Below are 25,476 nucleotides of genomic sequence, written 5' to 3'. Positions count from 1 at the left end.
GCAGAATGCCAACACAAGCCTGTATATTACAATGTAAGAGAGACCTGAGTAATTTTAAGAAATCAGTCTATGCACCTTGTAGCTTGGTACTGTAAAGTAAATATCAAACAACACTCACGAAATAAACATGCTAAGTGAAGCAGCTACATCATTCTATAGTTCACGATTCAACTCTAAGCAGTTTAGCCTATGTTGGGAAGATGTTACCTAGATATTGGAAGATATTTAGGACATCTCACCATGCAACAGAACTCTAATTCTATGTAAAAATTGGGTAAATAGATAGATATATTGAAAACAGTCTTGCCTACAGACCTTTGCACAGCACTTCAACCAAGCAACAGCATGCTTTTGTTAAGGCATGTAGAGAAAATTTCATGTTTACCGACCTCAGCATTTTAGCCAAAGGAATTAAGCTACTCCTTTTACTGATGTGCAAGTTTAAATTTACCTTTTTCCCTTAATAAAATGACAGTAGAGCAATAAGCTTACTCATACTTTGAGTAAAGTTTCAGTTTAGATATAACTTCTGAAAAAATCATAAAGCAAGTTCATAAACAGATGTACTTCCTTGGTGCTAAGCAGATCTAAAGCTAGAAAGCTCTCAGAAGAGTTAAGCGTATACAGAAAAGCTTATAAACTACTTGATGAAGCATAGCTATAAAACACTGTCATGATTGTTGTGCAGTATCTGCACTTGAGGGTTACTGCTACAATTGAGAGGTTTACTGCTTGTAGCCTTTTAACTGCACTGTTACATGAAGTTCCTATTACCAGGAAGATAATAGTTCCCACTACCACACGTTGCTTCACTTTTTCACAATTTTGGTATATCGCAAGATTTAGAATTTAGTAAGATTTGTAAGTAATACTCAAGGTTTGGATCAGTCTTCTTTAAGAGTTTTTATTGTTATAATAGCAAACCAAACCACCTTACTTAAAAGGTACACTTCATTAGCAGAAACCAGACATCAAGTACAAACGCCTCTCATGTGCTTTCACTCATGCATCTACAAGAATATTTAGAACACCCCTAAAACAGAAGGCTTCTTTAAAATTATACAGCTAAATATTTAAGGAAAATATTGTGACATTTGCATAGCAAATCTTAGCACAAGCAAGCCATGGAGGCTGTACTATAACCAGTTATATAGTTTTCATGGCCCTCCTATAAGTTGACTACAGGTATAATCTTCTACAGCACAGAACAGTGTAGAAAAAATATAGCTAATTTATTACCAAAATAATTCATATAATTTTATACAAGCTGTATTTTGGCTTATAATTAAAAGAACCCACATTCAATCTTCATTCTAATTGGAACTATCCCACAATATTCGATTTGGTTTTCAACACTGAATGAGAGTAAGAAAAAAAATGGCCTAATAATGAATAGAACTAGCTATTCAAATTACTTTTTCATGAGTAATCAAAAGAACAGCTGTGACCACAGATAGAGCTTGAAAAATTTGCTCCATGAAAACAGATACATCAACTTTTTCCAAGCCAATAACATTATCTTTAACATAGAAAGATTTCTGTGATGACATAAAAACAGTGATTGGTGCAACTAATACTGCCTTTCATAATATGGCATCAACCTTTTTGTTCACGACAACTTAAGAAGAGAGATATCTTGCTCATTTTACATCCTCAGGGAAAGTCTAGCATGCATCAAAGAACAGAGCACACAAAAGGATGGTAATAGATGACTTCAAAGAGCAACTACCCTGTTATGTACTTCCATATGTACTTATGTGTTATAATTCCTCAATAAAACCAAAATTATTTCATTACACTCACTGTAGGCAAAAAAAAAGTTCTTCTGTTAATAGATACTGACATTTTCTTCACTAATAGGAAATATTTATAAATAGATTTACATCAAGCCTAGGGAAAAAACCCACTAACTACAAACAATGGTTTACGTGTTTCAGGCTCTTAACACAATGATTAACCTTAGATGAGGAAAAAAGTTTCAGTTCCTTCAGACATAAGAAATTGTGTTTTAGGAGTAGCTCTTTACCTGCTCATAATTTAGACGCTGGATTTCAGATATCTCTTTAGGTTTTGCATCAAGAATATAATCTCCTAAAAAAAAAAAAAGAAAATAAAATTAAGTTTGTTCCACACTCAAAGCTCCAACATTTCTATGAATACTTCTGACTGAAACTGACTGACATAAATACTACCACTGAAGTTTTCTATTAAATTAATGAAAATGCACTGTTTTATTACCAGAATTATAATTATGAAGTAAAATATGAGCATAAAAACAAAGTAAGATCATATTAATAAATAAAATTCCAATGGGCAATGTTGTTACTAAAGCAGCATTTCATAATTTCTTGGGGTATCATATCAATCTCTTAATTATTCAGAAATTCACCTCCCTCTGTGACTCAAATTAAAAATATAAAAAAGTCAAACTGTTCACAATAAAATTCTGTTATGCAATTAAGTATCTAAGGTGACAACCACTTATCCTGCTTGACACTATGAATATATTTTCATGTTTCCATACACCAACAATTCCGAAAGGCTTGCATTTCATCTACGTCTGCACCACAAATGTAGCGAGTCAGTTAATCAACACATCAGGGTTCGATATAGTATTTTAAGTGATTAGCATCCATAAAAACTACCTCTCTCAAAACTTTCATATTTTATTAAAATACTTTTCATACTTATTCCCCTGGTCCATTCCTAAAAAAATTTTTTTACTACTCCAAGAAAAATACAACTACAGGTTTCCTAACTTATAACCTTTTAAGTTGAGACTGTTAAAACTATTTGAAGGGCTTTTACTTTAAGCTGTAGAAGAATCTAAATAATTTGAGCAGATAACTTTGTTATTCAATTTACTAAGATTATTTCAGAAGCTAATATACACATTTAAGAAAGAATACACATTTAACCAACACAGATTATGCAGTGACTTCAGACAGTACTATTCTAGCAATACAAGTAGAATAAATGTTTAGACACAGGGTGCAAGTTGTTTGGGATTTTTTAAAATGTAATGTAATTAACCTTTTTCTTCCAATGAAAGATTTAGAAGTATGATCTTTTGAAAGATCAAGCTACATTCTTTGTAAGCAAGAAGAAAGAAAATATAGATTTTTTTTCTCCTGCTTGAGAAAAATGAAACTTAGATTGCTGACCTCAAACAGTTTATATTTTTTAGGTTACAAAGGAAGAGAACTGTTTACATACATTTAAAGTACTATCAAAATTGCAGTTTTCATATATGAATCATTCTGGGCTACTGAAGTTACATACTTGTCAGATGGAAACTGCTGCAGTTTTGCTGAAAACCAAATCTGGTAAATGAGTAGCACCAGGAAACAAAACCCCAATCGCTGTTACAACTACTTTAATTTTTTGTTATTTGAATTGGGTCATACTACCAAGGATTGGAGTTACTGCAGACAATTGAAGGCATAGTTTACTTACTACATTCTGTCAACTATAAAAAGATAACATTGTAAGACAAATGAGTAAGTCTAAATTTACCAATGTGTTGGTGTACTAAGCCATATCAACTGCGTCACTAGATTAACCACTTAGGAAAGCCGTACAGAAAACTTCTAAAAGCAACTAAGGAAAAGCATGAGTAACTGAATATCTTAAGCAGTTTTCTTGAAGCATGCATTGAAGTAAAGCTGAATAAAACATGAAATGAAACGAAAACAGTCTTTCTATATTCTACTAAATATCTACTAATTAATAGAATATATAATTAAAAACCCTTTATTGTCATTACTAACCTAAGTATTCCATCAGCTGTTCAGCCGTTATAATTTCCATCATTGGTGGCAGCTTAATCTGTGAAAATAAAAGTATGTTCTTTTTAAAATGTCAAGCCACTTAAATTTAGAAAGCATCAGTAAGGTTACTTCTAGATAGAAGTCTGATCACATTCGCCTCTCCAATTTGTAAAAGCATTAGCCTTCTGGGACCAAGAACCTTCCCAGGACCTCTACTAAATTATAGCCACTAGAAGAGATTTTAAAAGGCATTTTTTGGTTTTAGAGAAACCACATGCACACAGAACTTTCTCTCATTTGCAGCTCTCCACATAGTGCTCTCTACCCCCCAAAATATTTCACCAACATCCTCCTTGGCTTCACACTACTCACTGCATTAGCTAAACTGCAAGCATCCAGGATGGAGAGATTGGGAACAGCAGCCACACTTAGTTGAGAAGACTTCACCTTATTCAGGAAAGTCTTTGACTCCCTGTCTTCATTATAAATCTTAATCGGTCTCAACTTTAAAAGTTCCTGCATACAAACAAGAGGCTGTAGAGAATCTGGTGGCAGCACCTGCTGGGACAGGGAAGCCAAGACTCATACAGGTACAAGGAAACAACCTCTCCACTTTTCATCCCACGTTCACATGTCAAGGGTCTCCTCTCCATACAGAGGAGACCAGACAAACAGAACTCAGCAGTGAAGCTTGCACTCCTGTCTCCTGTGACCTGTTCCTGTCATTTTCACCTGCTCAAATCAACCATCTTGGCAGCAGCCAGAGCAAAAGCTTCTTACATATTCATCTCCTCAATGCAGCATCCTGGAAAGGTATTTTCATTGCACACTTCCATTTACCCACCTCACCACAATAGCCAAAGCAAACACACATACAAAGGCATGCTTCTGGCAATTTGAAGGCATTACATAGAAATATACTGTTTTTAACAACAGCGTGGTCAATTGTTTCTCTGTATAAAGATGAATTTTGTTTTTCTAGGGTTGGGTGAGGTTTTTTCATTGGTTGTTTTTTAAGCTTTCTCTTTGGTTTTTTGTCTTCTCATCCTGTCTGACTTCAACATCTTACCACTGAAAGTCTAGAAAGTCTGGTATTTGTTTTCTTAAGAATGTCTTCATCAACACTGATCACCCTTCTACTTGACAAAGATAGAAAGATATGATGTAAGACTGTTAACTCATGCTTAAGATTTAATAGATATCAACTGCTTTGCTGGTTGAAGAGAGGAAGGAGGTGTCATGAGATAGAACAATACATACAAAGCCCTTGATACAGCATCCCAAACTCAGAAATGCAGTATAGCAACACACTGCATTGTTTACACTGCGGTGGAGAGGGTTTCCTTCCTAGTCTGAAAACTAAGCTATTTTAACAACTTTCCAGAAAAAATGAGGTGTGATTGGAGTAAATCTATCTCTCATCAGCAATTATAATCACATTTGACAAAAGGCAAATGTGTTAAATATATGGATTTACTAGAAGTTTCACTAAATTTGAAAGAAGAGATCCAAGTTAATACAGTCCTACTATTTATACACTGACTATGTCCATACTTTGGTCAGAACTGGCCACACAGCATATGCCACACACTGTTTAAGCCACAGATGACACAGAACAAAGTTAACTGTACTAGGTTCTGGGAAGTGAACAAAACTATAAATTGTTAGTCCAGTAGGAAATTAGCAAAATATAAATTCATAAGGAAGAAAGCTTGTTTAGTTCTGCTTACAGAAAAACTCCTTAAAATGATATGGATTAAACAAGAAGAAAAATCAGTCATACATACATAGGAACATGAGTTTTTGAAAATATCTTTTAAATAAGTGACAAATTATTATAACTTACAAAATTTCTTAACTTCTTCCCCAAAGTTTATCTTCTGAGTTTTACTAATACTCAATAGGCTGAAGGTTTTCATAATTTTTGATCCTGTTAATAATACGCATACTGTGTATTCACATAAATATATCGTGCCATGTAAATAACAGGACTACAGGTTCAAAAAGCTGATTGTTAAACTTCCACTTCTGAATTGACAGCATGCAAGCCTTAGCAAACATGACCTGTGCACACACCCACATTGGGTCTGGTTCATTACAGCTCCTAAGGCATACTGATGTAACAGCATAGAACAGAAGTGGTTCTGGGACTAGAAACAGTACAGAAGGGCCAGTAGAATAAGGAAAATTGGTATGGTTCTCCCAACCGTTAGCAGGACTCACTTTATTATTATAGCTCATTATATTATTTCGTTATTTTTAAGCCATTCATATCAGCTCAGCTAGCATTGCTTAGGGGTTTTCACTCTGCATCATCTTTGGGAATCTAGAAGTATGCCTACACTAGAAACAGTAGCCATAAATAATTATACAGATTATACTTGAGCTCTATGTACCCATGGCATAAACACATTAACGTTTCAGGCTTTATGGATATTTTTAAAAGCTGAATCTCCAAATTAGCTGCTTCATTAACTGCAAAACAAAGTTAGTGGATTACTTCATGGCATAATTTTAGGGCTGGCATGTTTTATGTGACTTCACGCCTTTAAAGTGAAGTAATGGGGTTCCAGTAGTCCTAAGTACTTCCAGATTGACTTAAGGATATAGAAAAAAATTTATACTTCCTAACTGTTCAGAGTTTCATTGTGAGCCCTTAAGCTACAGGAAACATACGATAAAGAGAAAATGGGAAAGAAAAAACTACCTTAAAACTTGGGAGAGAAAAATCATACAGAACCACAGTTGTTTTCCATATAAATCAACAGAAGAAAAATGCAAGCAATAGTAGCAAAAGCTATTTTTGTCCACAACAATCTATTATTTCAAAGGATGAGTCTTCTCACTAGGTTTCAATCCTTAGTTGCTAGATATTATATTAATTTTACATTTTAGGAAAAACACATTTCCTGTAGTCTTCCTTCTATTGCAGTTTCCTTGTCTTTCATCCTGATCTGTCTTCCTAACTCTAGATACTTTTTGTTTCCTACATTCAGAAGTGAGAAACTAAATCCTTCTCATCTCACTATAATGTGTGGTACAGTTAATCTATCTTTGTAATTGAAATAAAATACTGGTAAACAAGTTTCCACGTTGAACAGTTTGACTACTACAACTTACACAACTTCTATGCATTAAACAATCATCTGGAAAACTACATAATACTAATTTAAAATATTTTCCACTGTATTCTCCTGTTCTTCAGAAGGGCTGAAAAAAAAAAAAAGTGATACAGTCATGCACAGAAGCTAACACTTCCAAAAACACTATGCATACAGAAAAGGATCATGCAAATTTCTAACAGCTTCTTATTTATAGTCTCAGAACATGTTTATCTGAATTACCCAACTCCCCCGAATTCAGTGTTCCAGAACAGGTAAGGGTAGCTTCAAGCTGCCTTGACAAAAACCCACAATTAATACTCCCTACAAATATATAACTTTTGCCTTGCAGGAACAGCCTCATAAAACTTTCCACATGATAGCCTGATAGTACATGCTGTCACTCAATAGCCTTAACATCTCCTCCCTCAGCCAGGTGTCCTTCCAACGCTCAGAGCTGGCTTCCTGTTCTGGAAAATGCACAGCTATGGGCCTACTGATTCGTGAGTTCAGCTCATGCCACAGATGCAGGGAGGAAGGTTGCCAAGGCCTCTGCTGAGTGTTCATCAGAAGCTCACCAGCAGCTCACCTTCAGAGGCTGAGCAGGCTCATCTAAGCAATCTGTGCAAATTCTGGCCATAAGGAGGTTTAGCTGAGCAACAATAAAAAAAAAAAAATTGGATGACATGTGAAGGGCCAGCGCCAGACCTCAGACCAGGCACTAGCCTTGCAGCCTCCAACAACTCAAATGGGTTTCAGCAGGAGCATACTGTACTCAGTTCCTCTAATAAAAGACCACTTCTATGACACCCTACACTAAAGAAAGTCTAGTTAGGAAATTTTAGATCTTCTACACTTCTCCATGCCTCAATTTGGATACATCTAAGCATAAATGTTTCTGTAACATTTTCCTGTATTTTTGTTTCAATTACCTAAACAATTGAGATAGAAAAGTTACCAAAATTTTAGTAGCACTGCTCCCAAAACCTTTCACTCATTCAGAGGACTGTGATACAAAAAACTTTCAAAGACACTGTCAAATACACTACTGGGATTGTTCTCCTACATAAATAGCTGCAAAGACAGGATATTTTACATGCATTCACTTCTTAAGACAATATTAGTATTATTTATATTTGTATTAGATTATCTTTTCCCTTAGGCTTATTTAATGTTCCAAAACAATTTGTTTCTCTGTTTCCTGGACATTTCAGATGTGATTTCTGTGCGATGCACTGAAGTTTACAGAATTTTTTGTCTACATGACATCATATCCTAAGAAACAATGACGTGGCACCCTTATTAATTTATTAGTATTTGATGATGCCATGGTGTACATCCTGAGAAGAGCTTCTCCCACAGAGCTGCAATGTAATGCAATGTCAGAAGTTACTAGAAAGTGGTGCATGAACTGCACCTAACAAAGATCACAAGGAGCTCTATGAAAAACAAGTCTTGCATTCTGAAGGTTAACTACAGCGAGCCACAAGTCTGAAGAAAAACTGAGTGGTGTTCAGATTTAAACAAATTAAAAGATATTTTTCTATGCCGCTCTTCATCAAAAGTGACAATGCACAGTTGTAGAAACACTTTTAAACATGTGTTTCAAAACTGCTGCTTTCATTTCCACCACAGAAACCTAAATGATTACCACATAGTTTTGCATAACCTTTACTTTTTCAAGTTGGTATCATATTGCACTTGTTTTCTTTTTTATTTAGGACATTTCTGTAATGCTGCTGTAGGCAGAACTTCTTGTCTCATATCTCCTGAAGACTAAGCTGCAAGTTACACTTATATAGACAGCCTGCAAAGAGAATTCAAAGGAAAAGCGATTTTATAATTGGAACATTTAAAAGCACAGCTTCTACAATCTGCGACGTCAAAGCTGTGTGTCCAGACTCCTTCTTAAGTAGTGGATAAAAGAGAGGTAATGTTATTGCAAGTTTATTTCCAAAACATGGTACTGAGAAACAGGAATTTGAACAGTCCCAAATGGTGCTACTATTTGCTATTTTCCAAAAACTCAAGTATTGCCAAACTAGTTTCTTAGAGATGAGAATATACAGATGCAGCACTCAAAGACTGATTATTTGTAAGTGGTCTTTCTACCTGCATCCCCAAATAAAGATCCTAACTCTAATATCAAAAGTACCTCCAAAAGGTACTTAGAATTTAATGTCTATGAACAGAGAATAATCTTGCTCCTCTACAAACAAGATCTTCACAACCACTAGGAAGTACTATTTTGAGTATAGGGCACCCTAACCTAAAGCACAGTGCATCTTAAATCTTCTTGTTATTGTAGTCCTTAAACAAATCAATGATTTGTTTCAAGTTTCTCTTGAATCAGTAAGAGCTATCTCAAAATAAACTGTTTTGAGTGAAGGCAACTGGGACATATAAAGAGAACATCACAAAACTGTTACTATATTTTAAACTATACAGTAGCGTGAGGTTAAGAAGCCTGCATTTTGAGGAGCTGAAATACCTGAAAAAGTGAGTTCTCCTTAATATACCCAATGTTAATCTGAGGTTTTAAGCATAAACATTTCTGTGATTATGGCCTACATACCCTCTGAAGGCTTCCCACTTATTACTAAGCTATAAAGATCTGAGTTCTAAGCAAATTCATTATGTGACACTTGTCACAAAAGATTAGGTGACTCCAATTTTCATTCCTGCACAAGTACAGTTGACAGTACTGGATCTCAAGGTTATCACTCTCATTCTGGAATAATGGAAGCATGTAATTGGCCATGCAAAGGGAAGTGTTCGTGGAACTAATGTTCCTCAACTTTGAGCACTTGCAAGTACTATCTGAAGTTATTTGAGACCCTATCTACCTACAGGATAACCTTGTCAGGACAGAGTTCTGAGAAAGAAAGTTGGTGACTGACACAGGAAGCTTAACCGTTTATCTTCTTACTCTCCATTATGATTTTGTTTCCCCACCTCCATCTCCTCCTTATTCCATTTTTCTTTTCCTTACCACATAGCTTCTTTTCACCTAACATATACTACAATATTCTCATTCTGCTTTTGCCTATTTTCTTCTCTTGGTCTGCTTCCTTATTCCCAAATTATAACTACCTGACCCGATCTAGTGTTCATCTTGGTTCAGAAGTGAGAATAACGATGTCCATCCTCAGCCTTGTATGTATATATAACTAGCTACTGCCAGTGATGTACAGATGAGCTGCCAATAAGCTTGCTGCTCCAAATAATGAATGCCAATATGGTTCTTGAATATAAATGAGAGAAAAGTTAAGCTAATTTGGAGAGGCGCTAGTTAGGAAAATCAATTATGAATAGGTTGCAATATACAACCAACTAACAGGAAAACCCTCAAGCATATAAATAACTAGTCATGTGATGGCGGTTTCACCAATTTAGCTGCCTGTCTGCAACTCATGTAAATTCTGCTGAAGTTTTAGATAAACAGAATTACAGAAAACCCTTCCTGTAATCTTAGCAATAAGAAACAGTGGGGCATTCTCAAAAGGCTTTTTGATTTTAATCTATTTATAAAATTGGATACCACCTTAATTTTCATGAATGTAGTATTTGATCAAAGCATTATGTCAGTTAAAATTCTGGATTGAGGACACAGAAGAAAGCAATCATATTTAAGTAGGCAAAGGAAGAATGCGAAGGAATAAAACCTCCAAAAATTTAAATGCAAATGAGAAAAATATTGTCCCATTTATATGCTTTCATTAAATGAAAGGTTATAAAGGAAAATCCTGTAACTAGCCATTTCTTTTAAAATGCCACCACACAGAATGGTAAGAAATGAGAAGTTCTCCAAGGCCCTCCACTCACCCCTAGATGTTAAAGAGGGAGTATAGAAAACAAATATTAAATACTGAAATCTAAAACAATCTTCACATCCTCTTGAGGATAGTAGAAGCTACATAAGGCTATACCTTGAAGTCACACAAAATCCTCTGTACTACTTTCATCAATGGCGAAATATCTACATCACTGTACCCACAGCTTTCCTCCTGATGTATAAGGAAAACGTACAGAAACAATAACTAAGCCCAAATCACTAATCTTCAGGAAAGTTACCTTCCTTATTCTTTTTCTAATGTTATATTTCCATTTTTACCTTTTCCTATGGCACCTGTTACATCTGTGAACAATCTTCTACTCCTCCAATTTCTTTCTACACCAAATTTCTTCCCCTTGATACTAAACATAAAAATTATTCCCACAAAACTTTCCCATTCTACAACCCTGTTCCATCAGCTCCCCAGTCTTTTGGAGCTGCTGGCATTTCTTGAAGAGTACCCCCTCCTCCTCGTTTTGCAATGCACAGAACCTCTTTGCTCTTCTCCAATAGATATTTCTTTCACATAGACTCATTAATAATTGCATTATGCCATTTTAATTACTTCAAAGTTAAAAAAAAAATATTTTAAGAGTATGGGGAAATCCATATCCACAACAGCTAAGAGAACACATGAACATCAAGGTCTCAAAGCTTGATTGCAGCCTGATTTGTCATTTTAAATACCATGTATGCTGCGTAGTGAACGCATCCCTATTATTCAGGCAGCTTCTTTCACAAATCTGTATTTGTACAATTCTGCACACCCTTCATTATACAAAACTAACCTATTTTTCATTTTTCAGTAGTTTACTTGCTAGAAACTTGCACACATACACAAAACCATGTATTTCTCAGTTTTGTAAAGCGTGTCTAGATTTTGATTCCTGTTTTAAGGCGACAACAATGTGTCTATATGACAGCAGCAACGAAGTAGTATATTGGCAACAGATTGCAAGCCACTATTTATTTTCGAAGTTCTCGACGCAAGATATGCGACAGCAGAAATAACTCTGCATCTTAATTAGCACAAACTTCCAGTAGTGAACTAACGTGGTTTTGGCAGAAGCGACCGCGATCGCTTCTCGCACTACGCGAAACGCTCCGCTAATGCCGGCGTTTCCAGGTCACGACGCTGCACAAGCGGCACCGCCCGCTCGGGCCGCCCGGCGCGGCGCGCCCCCGCCATGGCGGCGGCCGGCGCCCCGCCGCGCACTCACACACGGTACCTTCCAAGCCAGGAGCAGCACGTTCATGATAGCCAGCAACGGGCAGGGTCCGTTCTCGTTCTGAGTGATGACAGGCGTGTTCTCCTCCTTCCAGCGGACCCACTTGATGTGATAGACCGACTGCCCGGGAAAGCGCTCCTTAGAGGCGGAGAGGAGCTGGGAGCCCGCCGCGGGCCTATCCCCTTCAGGCTCCGGGTCCGGGCCCCCCGAGGAGGCCCCCGCCACCACCGCCTCCTCGACATCGCTGTTGAGCTCGGAGCTGCTCGGGCAGCAGGAGTGCAGGTTGGAGAAAGACTCCAGCGAGTCCAGGCTCCGGGACTCCTCCCCCGGGGGGCTGGGAGCCTCGCTGCTCCCGGAGCCGGCCCCCGCGGGACCGCTCTCCGGAGGAGGCGCCGCTCTGGGGCTATCCGGCACCACCAGCGCTGCACCGTCCGGCGTCGGCAGATCGCCCTCCGCGGCCCGTGAGGGAGACGCCGTCCGAGGGGCCGTCGCGGGCGCAGTGGCTGGAGCAGGGGCCGGCTGAGGGGAAGGGCTGCACCGCCCGCCGCCCTCCTCAGCTGCCGCGGGCCCGTCCCTGCAGCTGCCCTCGCCTGCCTCTGCGTCTTCCAGGAGAAGGTGGCTGGCAGCGCCCCCGCCGCCCCTCTTCAGCGAGGCCGGGGGCGGCGGGGGCTGCGCCAGGCTCTCCATGCCCGGCCCGCCGGCCGTCCGGCTTCTTCGCTCTCTATTGGCACTGCAGTGGCTGATCCTTCGCCAACAGCGCCCAAGACGCCATAACAGCAGCGACGACTCCGCCCCGCCAATGACGTGTGGGCGGGAGGGGGAAGCGGCCGAGGGTCACAGCGGGGCCCGGGCCGGAGGGGTGTCCCGAGGGCGGGGCCGGCGGGGCGGGCGAAGCCGCCGGCGGGGCAAGAGCGCGAAGGTGGGAGCGGGGGCGGCTGACGGGGAAGGAACAGCGAGCGGAGTGATACTATGGGGAGTACGCGGCCCCGGTGAGGGGCGCGTGGAGCGCGCACAGCCGGAAGGGGCGGCACGAGGCACAGCAGCCGTGGGGCGGGGGGGTGGCTGTGTGCGCGTCTCGGGGCCCGCTGGCCGTGTGGAGCTGCTGGCGTCCGCCTCACGGCGCCCCTCTGAAGCGGTGCAGGGATCGGGAGTGTTCACTCCCCTCTCCCAGAGATGGCAACTTCTCTCCCCCTCGCTACGCTGGACCACGGTGAACGGGAGACAGAGGACAGGCCGGGGGCGGGCCCGCGCCTGCGCGGGAGGGGCGGTGGGCAGAGTCCCCCACTTCCCGACGCTGGGTTGAAGTGCGGCCGGCGGGGCGGTCCGTCTTGTTTCACCGGCGGCTTCAGTTTCTCTAAAGGTTTTCAGCTTTTTAAAAATTGTTTGTTAAATAGCTGTATCATAAAAATAAGCTTGTGGTGAGTGTAATAGTTAATTAATCAGATACAGTGGTATTACTCCGACTTCACCCTAATGAACTCATTCCCTTTTTTCCCGATAGAGATATTCAGATGTTAATAACCAATTTAAAAAAAGTTTTGGGAAGAGTTTTTCTTCTTATCTTCTGACGGGTCTCATATCTGAGTTATGAACAGCTGCATCAACTTTTACCAGTCTTATCTGAAGTTCATTCAATGCAATTCTACTTCCCATGTATGCGTTTGTGTAACTTTTCTCAGCTGTACCAGCTGAGGTGAGATTTATTTTCATTATGAAAAGGCAATAGGAAAAGGACAAATAGAAGAGGGGTGACAGTGAACCGAGAAAGCTGTCACAAACTCTAATACAAAAAATCTCTTAGCATAGTTGAAATAGGAATTAGCATACTGACATGAAACGTTTTGTCTAAATGACTCGCATTTTTATCTGTATTGGAATATTTTATACTTGAATCGTGAAAGTTGTTCAAGACAGTCTCAAGATGAAGAAATCCCTGGAGAAATCCTCCCTGTGAAGCTCCACAAGTGCGAGTGAAGTTTATGCACCGGGTCCTTCTTTCCGTCGCAGGCCGTGGAATCTTCTCACCCACAGAAGTACCAGCGTCCTTCGGCCCCGGTGGAGACCTTCAAGGCTCAGGGAGGCCGCTACTGCCGCTCCGTTCCCCGCCCCGCCGGTAGCCCGAGAGGGACGACAGGCCCTGGCCTGCTTCAGTCAGGAAGCCGCCAGCCCCGGAAACACGGGCGTTCCTGGAGGCGGCCCGGGGCGGTCCTCCCGCTGTACCTGGGGCGGGATTCCTGGCCACGGCCTCCCCTGATTTGCCGCCAAGCAAACGCGCTCTGTCCGGGCGCAGCGGCCGCGCAGGCCCCGCCCCGGGCCGCCAGGCGGCGGGCGGGGACATCGCTTCCGTCGGGCACCGCCCCGTACGCGCAGCGTGGGGGGGCGGGGCGGGGCGTCTCGCGCGCTCTGGGCGTGCCCTGCGGCCCCGCCCCGCCGGTGGCGTCGCGCGGGCGGGGGCGGGCGGCCGGAGGAAGTCGTGGCGCGGGGTGCGGAGCGGAGCGCTGCCGGGCGGGGGGGCACCGGGGCTGAGCCGCCGATCCCAGCCGGTCCGCGGGCGGTAGAACGGCTTCCAGAGCGGCGGGGGACAAAGCGGAGGGAGGCGCAGAGCTCGCCCCTCCCCATCCCAGCGCCGACTGGGGGCGGATGTGCTGTGGGTAGGCGGTGGTGGGGCCTGGGCCCAGTGAAGATGCATCTGGCGGGGACGATAATCCTACTGTGCTCCTGTGCGGCGGGCGCCGGAGGTGAGGAGCGGCCGGGCCCGCCCGGCCCCGCGAAGTCCCGGTCTGTGGCCATGGCTTAGGGCTGCTGATCTTCCTTCTCTTACACCCTCCCCACGGTCCGCCACGGCGCGGCTCGGGGCTGGGGGTGGCGGGCCCCGTTCCCCGCGGCCCCGCACCTCAGCGCCCCGGCGGCAGGCCATGGCTGGGCCGTTGCCTGGGTCCCTCCTTTCCGTCGCCCGCTCCCGGCCACGGTCCGCGACATCCTGCCTGGGCCCTTTCTCCCCGTCGCCTCGGGCCAGCCCTACGTCCCCACCCCTTTCCCGGGACTTTTTCCTCTCCGAGGACCGAGTCAGCTGTACTCCTTTCTTTCTCGAGCCGCGATCGGTCGTGCCTCCCCATACCCGGCTCCCTTTTAGTCTCTCGGGACCTTCCTCATGGTCCCAGCAGCCGCTTCCCGGTTACCTTCCTCCGCCCCCTCCCTCGTCGCGGACGGGGCCCGGCGGCGGCGGCGCACGGGCGGCGCGGCGGTTCCGGGGAGCTGGTGTCGGGGAGAGGCGGCGGTGGGCCCCTACAGCCGCTGCCGGGTGGGCCGGGAGGCTTGCGCGGGGGTGGCGCAGCTGCCCGCGGAGGTGTCCGGCTGCCCGAGGATCTGGGCGCGCCCCACACCTCGCCTTCCCTGCGGCCGCTGCCTTGTCCCCGAAACCAGGAAGGACGGGTAGACGGAAAGTTAAGCTTCAGGAAATGAAAGACAAGTACGATGTTTTCCTGAAGTGGGACTGTAGCTTCAAGGGGAGGGGGTGTTTCCCGTCTCTCCCAGGCCGGAGGAAAACATGCTGATGTTTACACAGTTCCCGTTATGAATTCTTTTTCACAATACCCTCATAGCTTCCTAGTTTGTATGCATCTCGTAGTGTTTACTCGGTCTAGTCATGTTAGGGAAATAGTTTCAGATTTTTCCAAGAGTAGATATTGGAAAAGGTGGACTTCTGAGGGTGTTTCTAGAGAAGGATGGGTGGAGCAGATGATAAGGACTTAATTCCTCTGTTTCGTTTGGCACCTCTTGTGTTTACGTGGGCTCTGCATCTGTGGACATCAGTAAGTAGTTTTGTTAACAAAAAAATCTAGCCCTAGATTCTCATCTTTTACATGTTCTCAAAGCATCAAAGTATATGAAAACCAGTAGCTTGTATGTGCGGCTAAGTTGTGAGATGAAAAGCAGGCTGATTTGCATGGTCAGGTGTCATCCCGTTATTTGTGTGACTAGGAGTGCTTTACACAGAAGACTGGGCTGGTGACTTTGCCCTCACTCATGCTTGTAAACTATCAAGATAGTTCAGACTTAATTATTGGCATACATTTCAAGACCTCTTTGTTTTATGAACTAATCAGTGTTGGCACAGAATTAATTCAAAGTGATTCATTAACGAATTGTGAGAGTTGTTTCAACACAGTTTAATTCTAGGCAGGCAAATATACCTTAAAGTTAGGGTTACAGTAAGCATATAAAGTAAATATAGAAGCAATCTGATGTAGTGTATTTTATTTTAGAAGTTCATGTAAGTTTTTCTTTGAGAGAAGAGTGTGGGCCTTCAACATTTCTGGCACTGGAGGCACACCTCAGCAGGTAACAGAAGCCTATGTTCTTTGGTATTTAGCACTGTAGGTAAATCTTTAAAGAAAGCTTCATAATGCTGGATAGAAATCTAGAATCTGACAGTGTCAGAGTCTCATCTCCAAAATGTTCTATGAATTTTTTTTTATAAAAGCCTCAGTATATTCATGAAAGATTTATCATAACTGTGCTGAAATAAAATTACTTTTTAATACTAAATCTTGGTTTTTTACTGTTCACATTTCTGGAGTTTCTTAAATGCTGTAAATGTGTTTATTTACTGAAAAACAGACTTCTCCATTTGCATGCTTTTCTTCTAGGCAGACATGAATATCTGTGTGGAAAAGAACAAGTTTGTGTTTCTTAACGTTGTTCCTACGAGAGCAGTCCAAACTGGAAACAACTGAGAATTCTTAGTGAGAATTCTGTTCTGCACCTTAAAAAAAAAGCTCCTTTGTGTGTTGAGTCTAAGATCGAAATATTTTTACAGGATACTTGAGTTTGAACTCTTCTTTCAGAATTACCCAAGGCTTTGTGCCTGTATGCCACATTTATACTCTATTGTAATAGTATTTAAGTACTTTACATATAAAAGTATATTGTAGATTAACAGAACAAATGATACTTTAATTCATACTTAAGTAGGAATAACAAAATCAATGTTAAAAAATATGAAGGTACAAAATAACTTAGCCAGTTTAAGGTGGAAGATTGCTGAAATCTTTCATTTGAATTTTTTTCCTTTATAGTTTATATAGTTCTTAAAATTAGGTAAAAGTAATGCAATCAAAAGCAGTCACTAGCATTGCTGTAGTAATGGGAGTGTGTTATGTTGCTCCATAACTATGGTTAAGACAGATGAATTATCAGCAGTTTCGTCTAATTGGCCTTGAAACATAGGTTTGATCAGGTTTCTATGTTAGATCACTTTTAGGACTCTCTTTTTTTTACTACCACTGAATAAATATGACATTTATAAAATAGGGCCTGTAGGTGAGCTTGATTACTGTCTCAATAGTGTGAGAAGGAAAAACTACTAAACTGTTTTGTTTGGGTTTTTTTTTTTATTAGTAGCTGGGGAAAGAAAGAATTTCTCTCAAGGAAATACTGTATATTGGTACAAATGTGCCTTGAATTTTTTTTTTTTTTAAAGGGACTCTCAGCGTTTTTCCCAATATGCTTAGAAATGTTTGGCTTAAGGGATCTGTTCAGTGGCTGGTGCTGGTAATAGTTTTTACATGTATAAAATGGTATTTGGTTTGGCCAATACTATTTGCAGCTTTTAATAGCATACTTTGTTGCATGTGATGAGGATGCATGCAGATGTATTAAACAGTACATAATTGTGTTCTCTGAGGAATGGAAATAACTGATAGAGCCTCTTCTTCTACCTGAGGATCATTTAAAAAGAAGGAAAGGGAAAAATGCAGAAAATATATTTGTATAGAAAATACAGAAAACAAAACAAATGAGGCTACAAAAAGGCTTGGATTTGACAAGAGTGATCATGCTTTGGCTAGACTGATCAGATGCTGAACATCATTGCAAATCTATGATAAATTGTCTCTTTTTCACCGGTACAACACATTCTTTTGTGTCGCTAGGACTTACAAGATATATCTAAGTGGCTTGTGCTGCTGGATATTGAACTACCTATTTCCCAGTTAGCAGGGAAGTTCTGTTTTTTTCTGGACACATGGGGGAGTTGTGAGAAGACATTTATGAGCTATCAGCATCTGAATGATTTAGTTTTCATCCTTGATATAAATTAAGAAGAGTACTAGCCTTCATTAACATGGCACTCAGCATCCAGCCTTCGAATGGAGTTTAAAATAAAAACATTACAAATGTTATATGACTGGATGAGACACTGTCTGGTAAAGGCAGCTATCAGATGGTTGTTTAAGAAATGGCCATGGTAATTGAAAGTAAAGAGCTGGAACACAAAAAGTTTCGTTTAAACATAGAAAAAACTATTTTACTGGGAGGGGCATGGAGCACTGGAACAAGCTGCCCGGGGTTTGTGGAGTCTTCGAAACCCACCTGGATGCATTCCTGTGTGACCTGATTTAGGTGGACCTGCTTTAGCAGGAGGGTTGGACTAGATGATCTCTAAAGGTCCCTTCCAACCTCTACTATTCTATTACAAATAAAATCAGATGTTTAGATAGTAACTTTGAAACACCATTGCCCAAAAGCCTAAGACTACAGTTTATTTTTGCTTTTAAAAGGATGTAAAGGTTCAGTTACACAGTATGGCAGAGCCTCTGTAATGAGTTAATGATGTCTGGTGGTCCTACTCTGACCGTGCATTTCTACCTCTCCTCCTTCACTGTCTCTTATGTTTTATGGTATGAGGAGTAAATCCAGCCTGCTAATTTAAACAAACAAATTAATAATTTATTGCCAGACATGTAACTGGTATTGGTTTATTGTGAAGACCCAAGGTCAGCAGGGAGGAAGAGGGTAAAAAAGTGGACATCTGGTAATGTGCAGTCTAACTGTGCCCTAAATGTGAGTTTTCACTGAAGGGCAACAGTCATGACTTTTTGTTTTGGTTACATGGTTTGTCTTTCATCAAAAACTGACTTAACCAGATGAGAAAGTATACTTTCATTTGAATCTGTTTTAGTGCCAGCCCAAGGGAAGAATAGAAACAGAGTGGATGAAAAAGGGCAGTGGGACCTGCCCTTCTGCTGGCAGTTATGAAGCTACAGCCTGAATAAATTCCTCAGTGAAATTCGAGTCAGGAGTTATATGGTAGGACTACTGGCTTTCTATATACTTAGGCACAGAAGTCCTAAATTTGAATTCTGTATACACTCTTTAATGCCCTATCAAAAAAGAATATTTTTTTCAGGGAAATAAACTCTACATTGAACACAGCTTGAAGAATTGCAGCTTGATTACCTTCATTAAAATTATAGTAATAATTCTCTTAAAAATATTTGTTGTATACTGGCATTTAAAAGTCTGTAAATCAGTGATGAAATAAAAAGAGTTGTCTGGTAAGTCAGCCTGACTGCTGAACAATTTCTCATAGTCTGTCAAGTCACATTCTTTGTTTTGTTTTGTTTTGTTTTTTTCCCTACTAACAATCTTGACTTTTATTTGACTCTGTCATGCAATTCTTAATCTGAGTGGTTTAATATAAACTTCACTTTTTGGAGCAGTGCATGCTTGATTTATCTTCTCATGAGAAGTTAAATATTGTCATTTTTTTACCATGGCATCTATAAACTTAATAGATGTTTATGTTTAAATTGGTAAACTTTTCAGTACTATTTGTTTACCAGCCTTCATGTTCATGAAGTTAGCTTCTACAAAGATTTCCTCCATAATCTTCCCAAATACTGAGGTTAGTGTGACCAGCCTCCAGGCCTTCTTTGTTGAAGGTGGGGATGACATTTGTCTTCCAGTTGTCAGAGACCCCCTCCCTCCATCACCATAACCCTTCCAAAAGGTGATGAAAAGCCTCCAAATGGCCTCTGTGCTCTTGAATGCATCCCATCCGATCCTGTGGACTTCTGTATATCAAACTGGCTTGTGTTCCCTCCCTTATTTGCTCTGATACAGGTACTGCTTCACTCCCGGGGAGGATGGGTGGGGATGGGGGGCTTGGTGGGGAAGTCAACGTAGTCTTCTCTGGGAAAATAACCATGATGAGTGAACAGCAAGTCACTTAGCTTAGACCATTAAATAATTTTCTTATAAAGCTGCTCGAGATGTGCGGGAGGCTTATAGCTAAAGTCCCATGGGTGATACGCATTTCCCTTTGCATAGGCTTAGTTAGAAGACAAGCATGGATACCTCAGACTACCTGCCTGTCCTGTGGGATTTGTGTCTATTCAGAGCAACAAGCATAGATACTTTCTTTACAGCTCCTTAGGGATGCTGAAGAGCTGTAGACCATCATATACAAAAATCTTTCACAGGGACTGTAACATTGAGATGTTTCCCTAAATGCTCTACCTAGTTCTCTTCAAAATCCTTCCTTGTATTTAGTTCTAAGCCCATGTGAGTAAAGCTTTGTTCCTGGAGGGCTTTTGTCATAGGAAATGCCACATCTAGTTTAGAAAGTCTTTGGAAGTCTATCCTGTCATATTCAGAAGCCATCCCATTGTCACTCTTGGTTATCTTATGTATCCTAAAGAGTTCCTGTCCACTAGCATAGTGTTTGAATGAAGTATAATACATATAATGTTGGCTTGTTCCCTAAGTTGCCTGGAAAGGCATCATACAGGCTTTGATGTTTGGTTGATAGCAGCATGGTACATGAAATTTGTAGAGCAGCTCTCTTGAGCTATATCTAGATGCTCATGGTTTAGTGTTCGTTACTGTAGGCTCCCTAACTGAAATCCTTATTTGAAAAGATCTTGCAATCTCTATTAAAAAAAACAAACTAGTTTTTCAGTAACAATAGTAGTTTGTAACAGAGGTTGAGATCTATGTGTGTGCTATTGTAACAGTTTTTAGAGTGCACTAATGTCAGACTGAGATAGACTTGCTCCTTTTGACTAATTATAAAAACTCAAGCTAGCAGCTGTATCTACGTCATGCACCTTAGCAAATACTTGTTTCTAGTGGAACAAAATTTTACCCAACTTTTTGTAAATTCTTGTGTTGCCAATGATGAATTAATTACTAAGCTACCTTTGTGAAGAATATAATAACATTTGATATGTGGGCAGTTTTATTAGAAGGATATGTCGCAGACTTTGCAGACTTTGAACACTAAGGCAATGTTAACATTTTACATGCTTCTGGAAGTGAAACTAAATGTTTATTTTGAAGCCTTGATTTCAAACTCTTTGGAAGTCCTTTATTAGAGAAGCTAAAAAATAGTGTGTATTCTAGGTGATATGCAGCTGGTTTAAGCCAGAGGAGAGCAACAAGAATGTTTGTGTTAAGCATTCCCTATGAGAATACTTAAAGTGTAAGGAGTTTTTTTAAATTTTGGAGAAAGGGAAAAGAAGCAGCATTGTTTCCCTATGTGGTCACAAAAAGTGTATACATTTTGGTTAAGAAAAAGGATTTATCTTTTTTTTCCCTTAAAACCCTTTCTATTTTTGTTTGGCAGAGAGAACAGTTATAAGGCTTTTTAATGTCAATATTCTTTGGCTGTCTTGTCACAGTAGTTAGTACTTAAACTATTCTTTGTGACTCAGTTGAGTGCAGTCTCTCAGCTTTTTGTATGGTTGTGAGACTTGGATCAGGTGCAAAGTATTATTGAGTCTTCAGTAATACTTGAAAAATTTTTACTTCTAGGTGGCTATAGCTGTTCAAAGAGTACCCTGCAATACTGAGGAAAAACATAGCCTGTAACAATTCGAAGAATGCATTGTTACAAGCCTCCTTCCACAGAAAAGTTGTACACTCCTGGAGGTTTTTAAAAGATGATTGGATGTTGCATTTAGGGAAATGGTGTAGTGGTTGATAGGGCTGAGACAAAGGCTGGACTCAGTGATCTTGACAGTCTCTTCCAGCCAAAATGATTCTGTGATTCTGAGATGATAGCCTGAGTCAGGTTCTTGAAAAATCAAGCATAAGCTGAATGATTTCTTTCCCTTCCTTAAGGAGAAAATAGAGAAGGATGAGCTATTAAGCTAGATGAGGAGTCAGGAACAATGGATCAAACACTTGCATACCCACAATTAAGAAGGAACAACTTAAGATGAATGAAATATCAAAGTAGAACAGAAAATGAAGAAAAAAACCTCCAAACCAGCGCATACAATCTTGGAGTATAAACTGATGCATCATGTTGTACCATTGACTGTGATTGTCCAGCCTTCAGAAAGTGGTAGTAAGTACTATGAAATGCAGTTCCTATGGTATGGAAACCTTACATTCCTGGTGAGGATATGTTGTGATGAATGTGAGTGATACTCATTCAAAGATGTAGAAAAACTAGGAAATATATGTAGGAAGACACACACAAGCAAGATAGTGCAACCAGCAAGGTCGACTCAAAGCCACCCTTCATTTGCTAGCTACTTCCTTATATACCGCTTCTGCCCATGTGATCACCCAGGGCTCAGTTGATTAACCTGCAACACCTGTTTCTGATAATTGGAAGCAACTTGCCAGCTGCATTAACTTGTCCGTACCATCTTTATTCAAACTGAGCAAGTATCTAGCTGGTCCAAGTCATTTGTATCCACAAGGATATGTTTGAAGATTGCAGATTCAGCCTGGACCTAGAAAACTAGTAACTTGCATGTTCTGTTTCTAATTTCATACTGGTAGGGTAGATAATAATCTGGGTTTTATACCACAGTTTTCAATAGACAATTAAAATTTACATCAAGCCTCTCTTCATACATGAAGTAGTAGACAGTTGAATTGATGATGCTGGAACATTCCTTCTGCAAATACATTTGGCAATATATTGCTGTCACAGGCCGTTTAAAAAGAAAAGTGGACGTTTTGTATTAACACTGTTAGAGATGGTGCTTACCTTTGAGTGATTTGATACACGAAGTAGTTTCTGTAATGAATAGTTGATTTGTTCTCTAGAAACAGTTGCTTGTATGAAGCCAGAGAGAAGAATTGATTGTATGCTTGTTGCATAAAGTGTGTAGAAGAATACAGCAAGGCTTTGTTTCTAACAGGGTGAATGTTTTCATGCCAGCTACTGGTAAACATGTTTTGATACATAACTTTTTGAAACATTATACTTCCCTTAATATCTTTAATTCTCTGCTGTGTGTAATACTTAGTACATCAAGTAATGTGACATGATTTGGGTCATCTATGTATCATCTGGCTTTGAAACCAGAGACCACTGAAATGATCTCTTGTCTGCAGAGTCTAGATATCAGTATCTAAATTCCTTATGGTTGGATATTTTAAATAGAAGCTGTTTTAAAACTGTTTTTCACTGTATGTATAAAACATACTGTGTGCACTAATTCCACTGCAAAACAACAGTGGTTTACTCCAAAACTTTTGTTTTGTGGGGTGGGGTTTTTTTCATATTTTTCCACATTATTTTCTGCTGTTGGAACTTCTGTCTTTTTTCGTCTCTTGTCACAGTTACTGAATCATGTCATCATAATTCCTTCAACAGCATCTGTGCTTACTTTTGGCAGGTAGATGAAATACTCTCCAGAAGTCTTACCACACTTTGATATCAAACACCAGCATTAAAACATTACACATGAAAAGTATCAGTGTTGAATGTGCAGAGGCAAGGGATGAAGACCTTGGTGTGATCAGACTATGAAAAATATTCTTCCTGTGTAATATGTGCTTTACTGTCCATTTATCGTGCATACATTTCTGTGGTTGCTTGCGATCTAATAAAGATCACAAAAAAGATGAATCCTGTCTGGAAACTCTGTACTTATTTGGAAGAAGTGACCAAAATGGGAATTAACCAAATGTCTGTGAAGCATATAGTGTCTCCTTGCCTGGAGAAAAATGCTATATTAATTTATTTGCAGTTTTGGTTCTTGCAGTTACTGGGCTGTTGGCTGTTTGATAGGCAAAAGTATGTCTCAGCAGTGTATCTGACAGGTGTCTGGGCAGCACAAGATGTTCTTTATCCTGTTACCAACCTACTAATGATAACCTTGGAGTGAAAAATACTGTGTCATAGTAAAATGTCTAATGTAAATACAGAGCTGATATGGTGGTCCTCTTGGTGCATATTATAGATCTATGAAGAGGGTGCATATTATAGATCTATGAAGAACGTCCAAAAGCTAGTGCATTTGAGAGTCAGTTCTGCATGTCTTTTCCTCCGTCAGGATGGAAGGATCAAAATCTTTCCCTGTTTTCTGTCAAATTTACCTTAGAAGAAAGAGTCAAAAATAGACTGAATGACATCTGTGTCTTTGGAGATACATCTTTAAGAAAAGTTTTCTGTGTGATGGAACATTCCATTCTTATTTTGATTGACATTGAAGTGGAAGATGCCTTCCAAGGTCCAACTAACACAGTCTAACTGCAAGTGTTAATTAAGTCTTTGGACCAGAGTAGAATGAATCAGAAATGTACAAAGGAGAAAAAAGTAAGCTAAAATGCATATAGTGTGGAAGTTGAGTCCTCACCAACTGTTTTGCACCACATACCTACCATACCAGGTAGTATCATTGTAACCTTAGTAATTTCTCAGACGTGCTAATTCTTACTTTCTCTCTTTTCAGGCCAATATGGAAATCCTCTAAATAAGTACATTAGACATTATGAGGGACTGTCTTATGATGTGGATTTATTACACCAAAAACACCAGCGTGCCAAAAGGGCAGTATCGCATGAAGATCAGTTCTTGCGCCTAGATTTTCATGCTCATGGAAGGTTTGTGATATTTTTTAAGATATTTGTTTTAAATATTCATATATGTGTTTCTAATTAGAATGAAATATAATTGGTGAAATATAATAATCAAACTAATTTTTACTAGAATACACTAAAATGCAGTTCTTATAGTTTCTTTGGAGTGTTTGCTCTAATGTCCAGTTTAAGTGTGAAATCGTTTGTTAGTCACTCATTCAAACTTCTGGTAGTAACTGTCAACGCACTTTGAAGCTTAAATAATGGAATCATGGTAGGAATATCAATCTGAATTTATAACACAGCTTTGCTGTATTTAAAAAAAATGTAAGCCAAACTGCCTGGGGAGATTTAACTGAGAAAAAGTATGATTTCAAATTGTGTTTTAAACTACAAAATAGGCCAAAAAAGTGTTACAATTCAAGTGTAATGATGTCATCTGTTTTCTGTGCTATTGTGATATTTAACATTATTGGACATGGAGAAAACTTCATTGCTGTTAAAGGATTTACTTTGCCTTGCATTAAACATGTGATTGTAACATCCAGTACTAAAGTTAGATGTTCAGTGTAGACAACCAAAGTATAATTTGTAGGTTTCACTTAGGAAGATCTCTGTACTTTAGAATTGAGTGCTTTTTGTATAACTGAGGAGAAACAGGAAGAGAGTTAAAATATGTGTCTGTCTTTGTTTGACTCCCTCCTTTGCAGCATCACGATCTTAATCTAATTATTCCAGTTACAATTTAAGTAATTAGAACTTGGCAAATAATTACTAGCCATATGTAGACACATAGGAAGTTTGACAGAGCAGAGGTAAAAACAGATCTCGATCCATTTTGAATTTTGTTTTAGGAGCAAGTGTTCTACTCCTGTAGTAGCTTGTAATTTCTTCAGGGAATGAAGTGTTGCATCTGGAGATGTACGGTGTAA

At 40.2% G+C, this 25,476-nt stretch overlaps 3 protein-coding genes across 3 annotated transcripts in view; 2 read left to right on the top strand and 1 right to left on the bottom strand.

Annotated features, from left to right (window-relative positions):
• MINDY2 (MINDY lysine 48 deubiquitinase 2) overlaps positions 1-12,747 on the bottom strand; it is a 30,344-nt gene extending 17,597 nt beyond the window's left edge. The window contains exons 1-3 of the mRNA XM_062000498.1: positions 11,936-12,747; positions 3,771-3,828; positions 2,027-2,091 (exon numbers count right to left, since the gene is read on the bottom strand). Of these exons, the coding sequence (XP_061856482.1) occupies positions 2,027-2,091; positions 3,771-3,828; positions 11,936-12,622 (810 nt within the window). The 5' untranslated portion in view covers positions 12,623-12,747. The remainder of the gene's footprint in view (positions 1-2,026; positions 2,092-3,770; positions 3,829-11,935) is intronic.
• Positions 12,748-14,402: 1,655 nt separating this feature from the next.
• ADAM10 (ADAM metallopeptidase domain 10) overlaps positions 14,403-25,476 on the top strand; it is a 49,084-nt gene continuing 38,010 nt past the window's right edge. Inside the window, exons 1-2 of the mRNA XM_061999459.1 lie at positions 14,403-14,673; positions 24,418-24,568. Coding sequence (XP_061855443.1) covers positions 14,619-14,673; positions 24,418-24,568 — 206 coding nt within the window. The 5' untranslated portion in view covers positions 14,403-14,618. The remainder of the gene's footprint in view (positions 14,674-24,417; positions 24,569-25,476) is intronic.
• On the top strand, positions 14,668-19,221 carry LOC133625721 (gap junction alpha-3 protein-like). The gene is made up of 2 exons (XM_061999460.1): positions 14,668-15,747; positions 18,897-19,221. The coding sequence occupies exon 1, from the start codon at positions 14,851-14,853 to the stop codon at positions 15,487-15,489; it is 639 nt and encodes a 212-aa protein (XP_061855444.1). The 5' UTR covers positions 14,668-14,850; the 3' UTR covers positions 15,490-15,747; positions 18,897-19,221.

Source organism: Colius striatus, chromosome 7 (assembly GCF_028858725.1).
Source record: "Colius striatus isolate bColStr4 chromosome 7, bColStr4.1.hap1, whole genome shotgun sequence".
Lineage (NCBI taxonomy): Eukaryota > Metazoa > Chordata > Aves > Coliiformes > Coliidae > Colius > Colius striatus.
Note: the sequence above shows the minus strand (reverse complement) of the source record. Positions and strands in the feature narration are given on the sequence as shown.

Bases quoted from the DNA above. Each gene is read 5' to 3' on its own strand.
- LOC133625721 (XM_061999460.1), top strand. From the start codon at position 14,851: ATGGCTGGGCCGTTGCCTGGGTCCCTCCTTTCCGTCGCCCGCTCCCGG.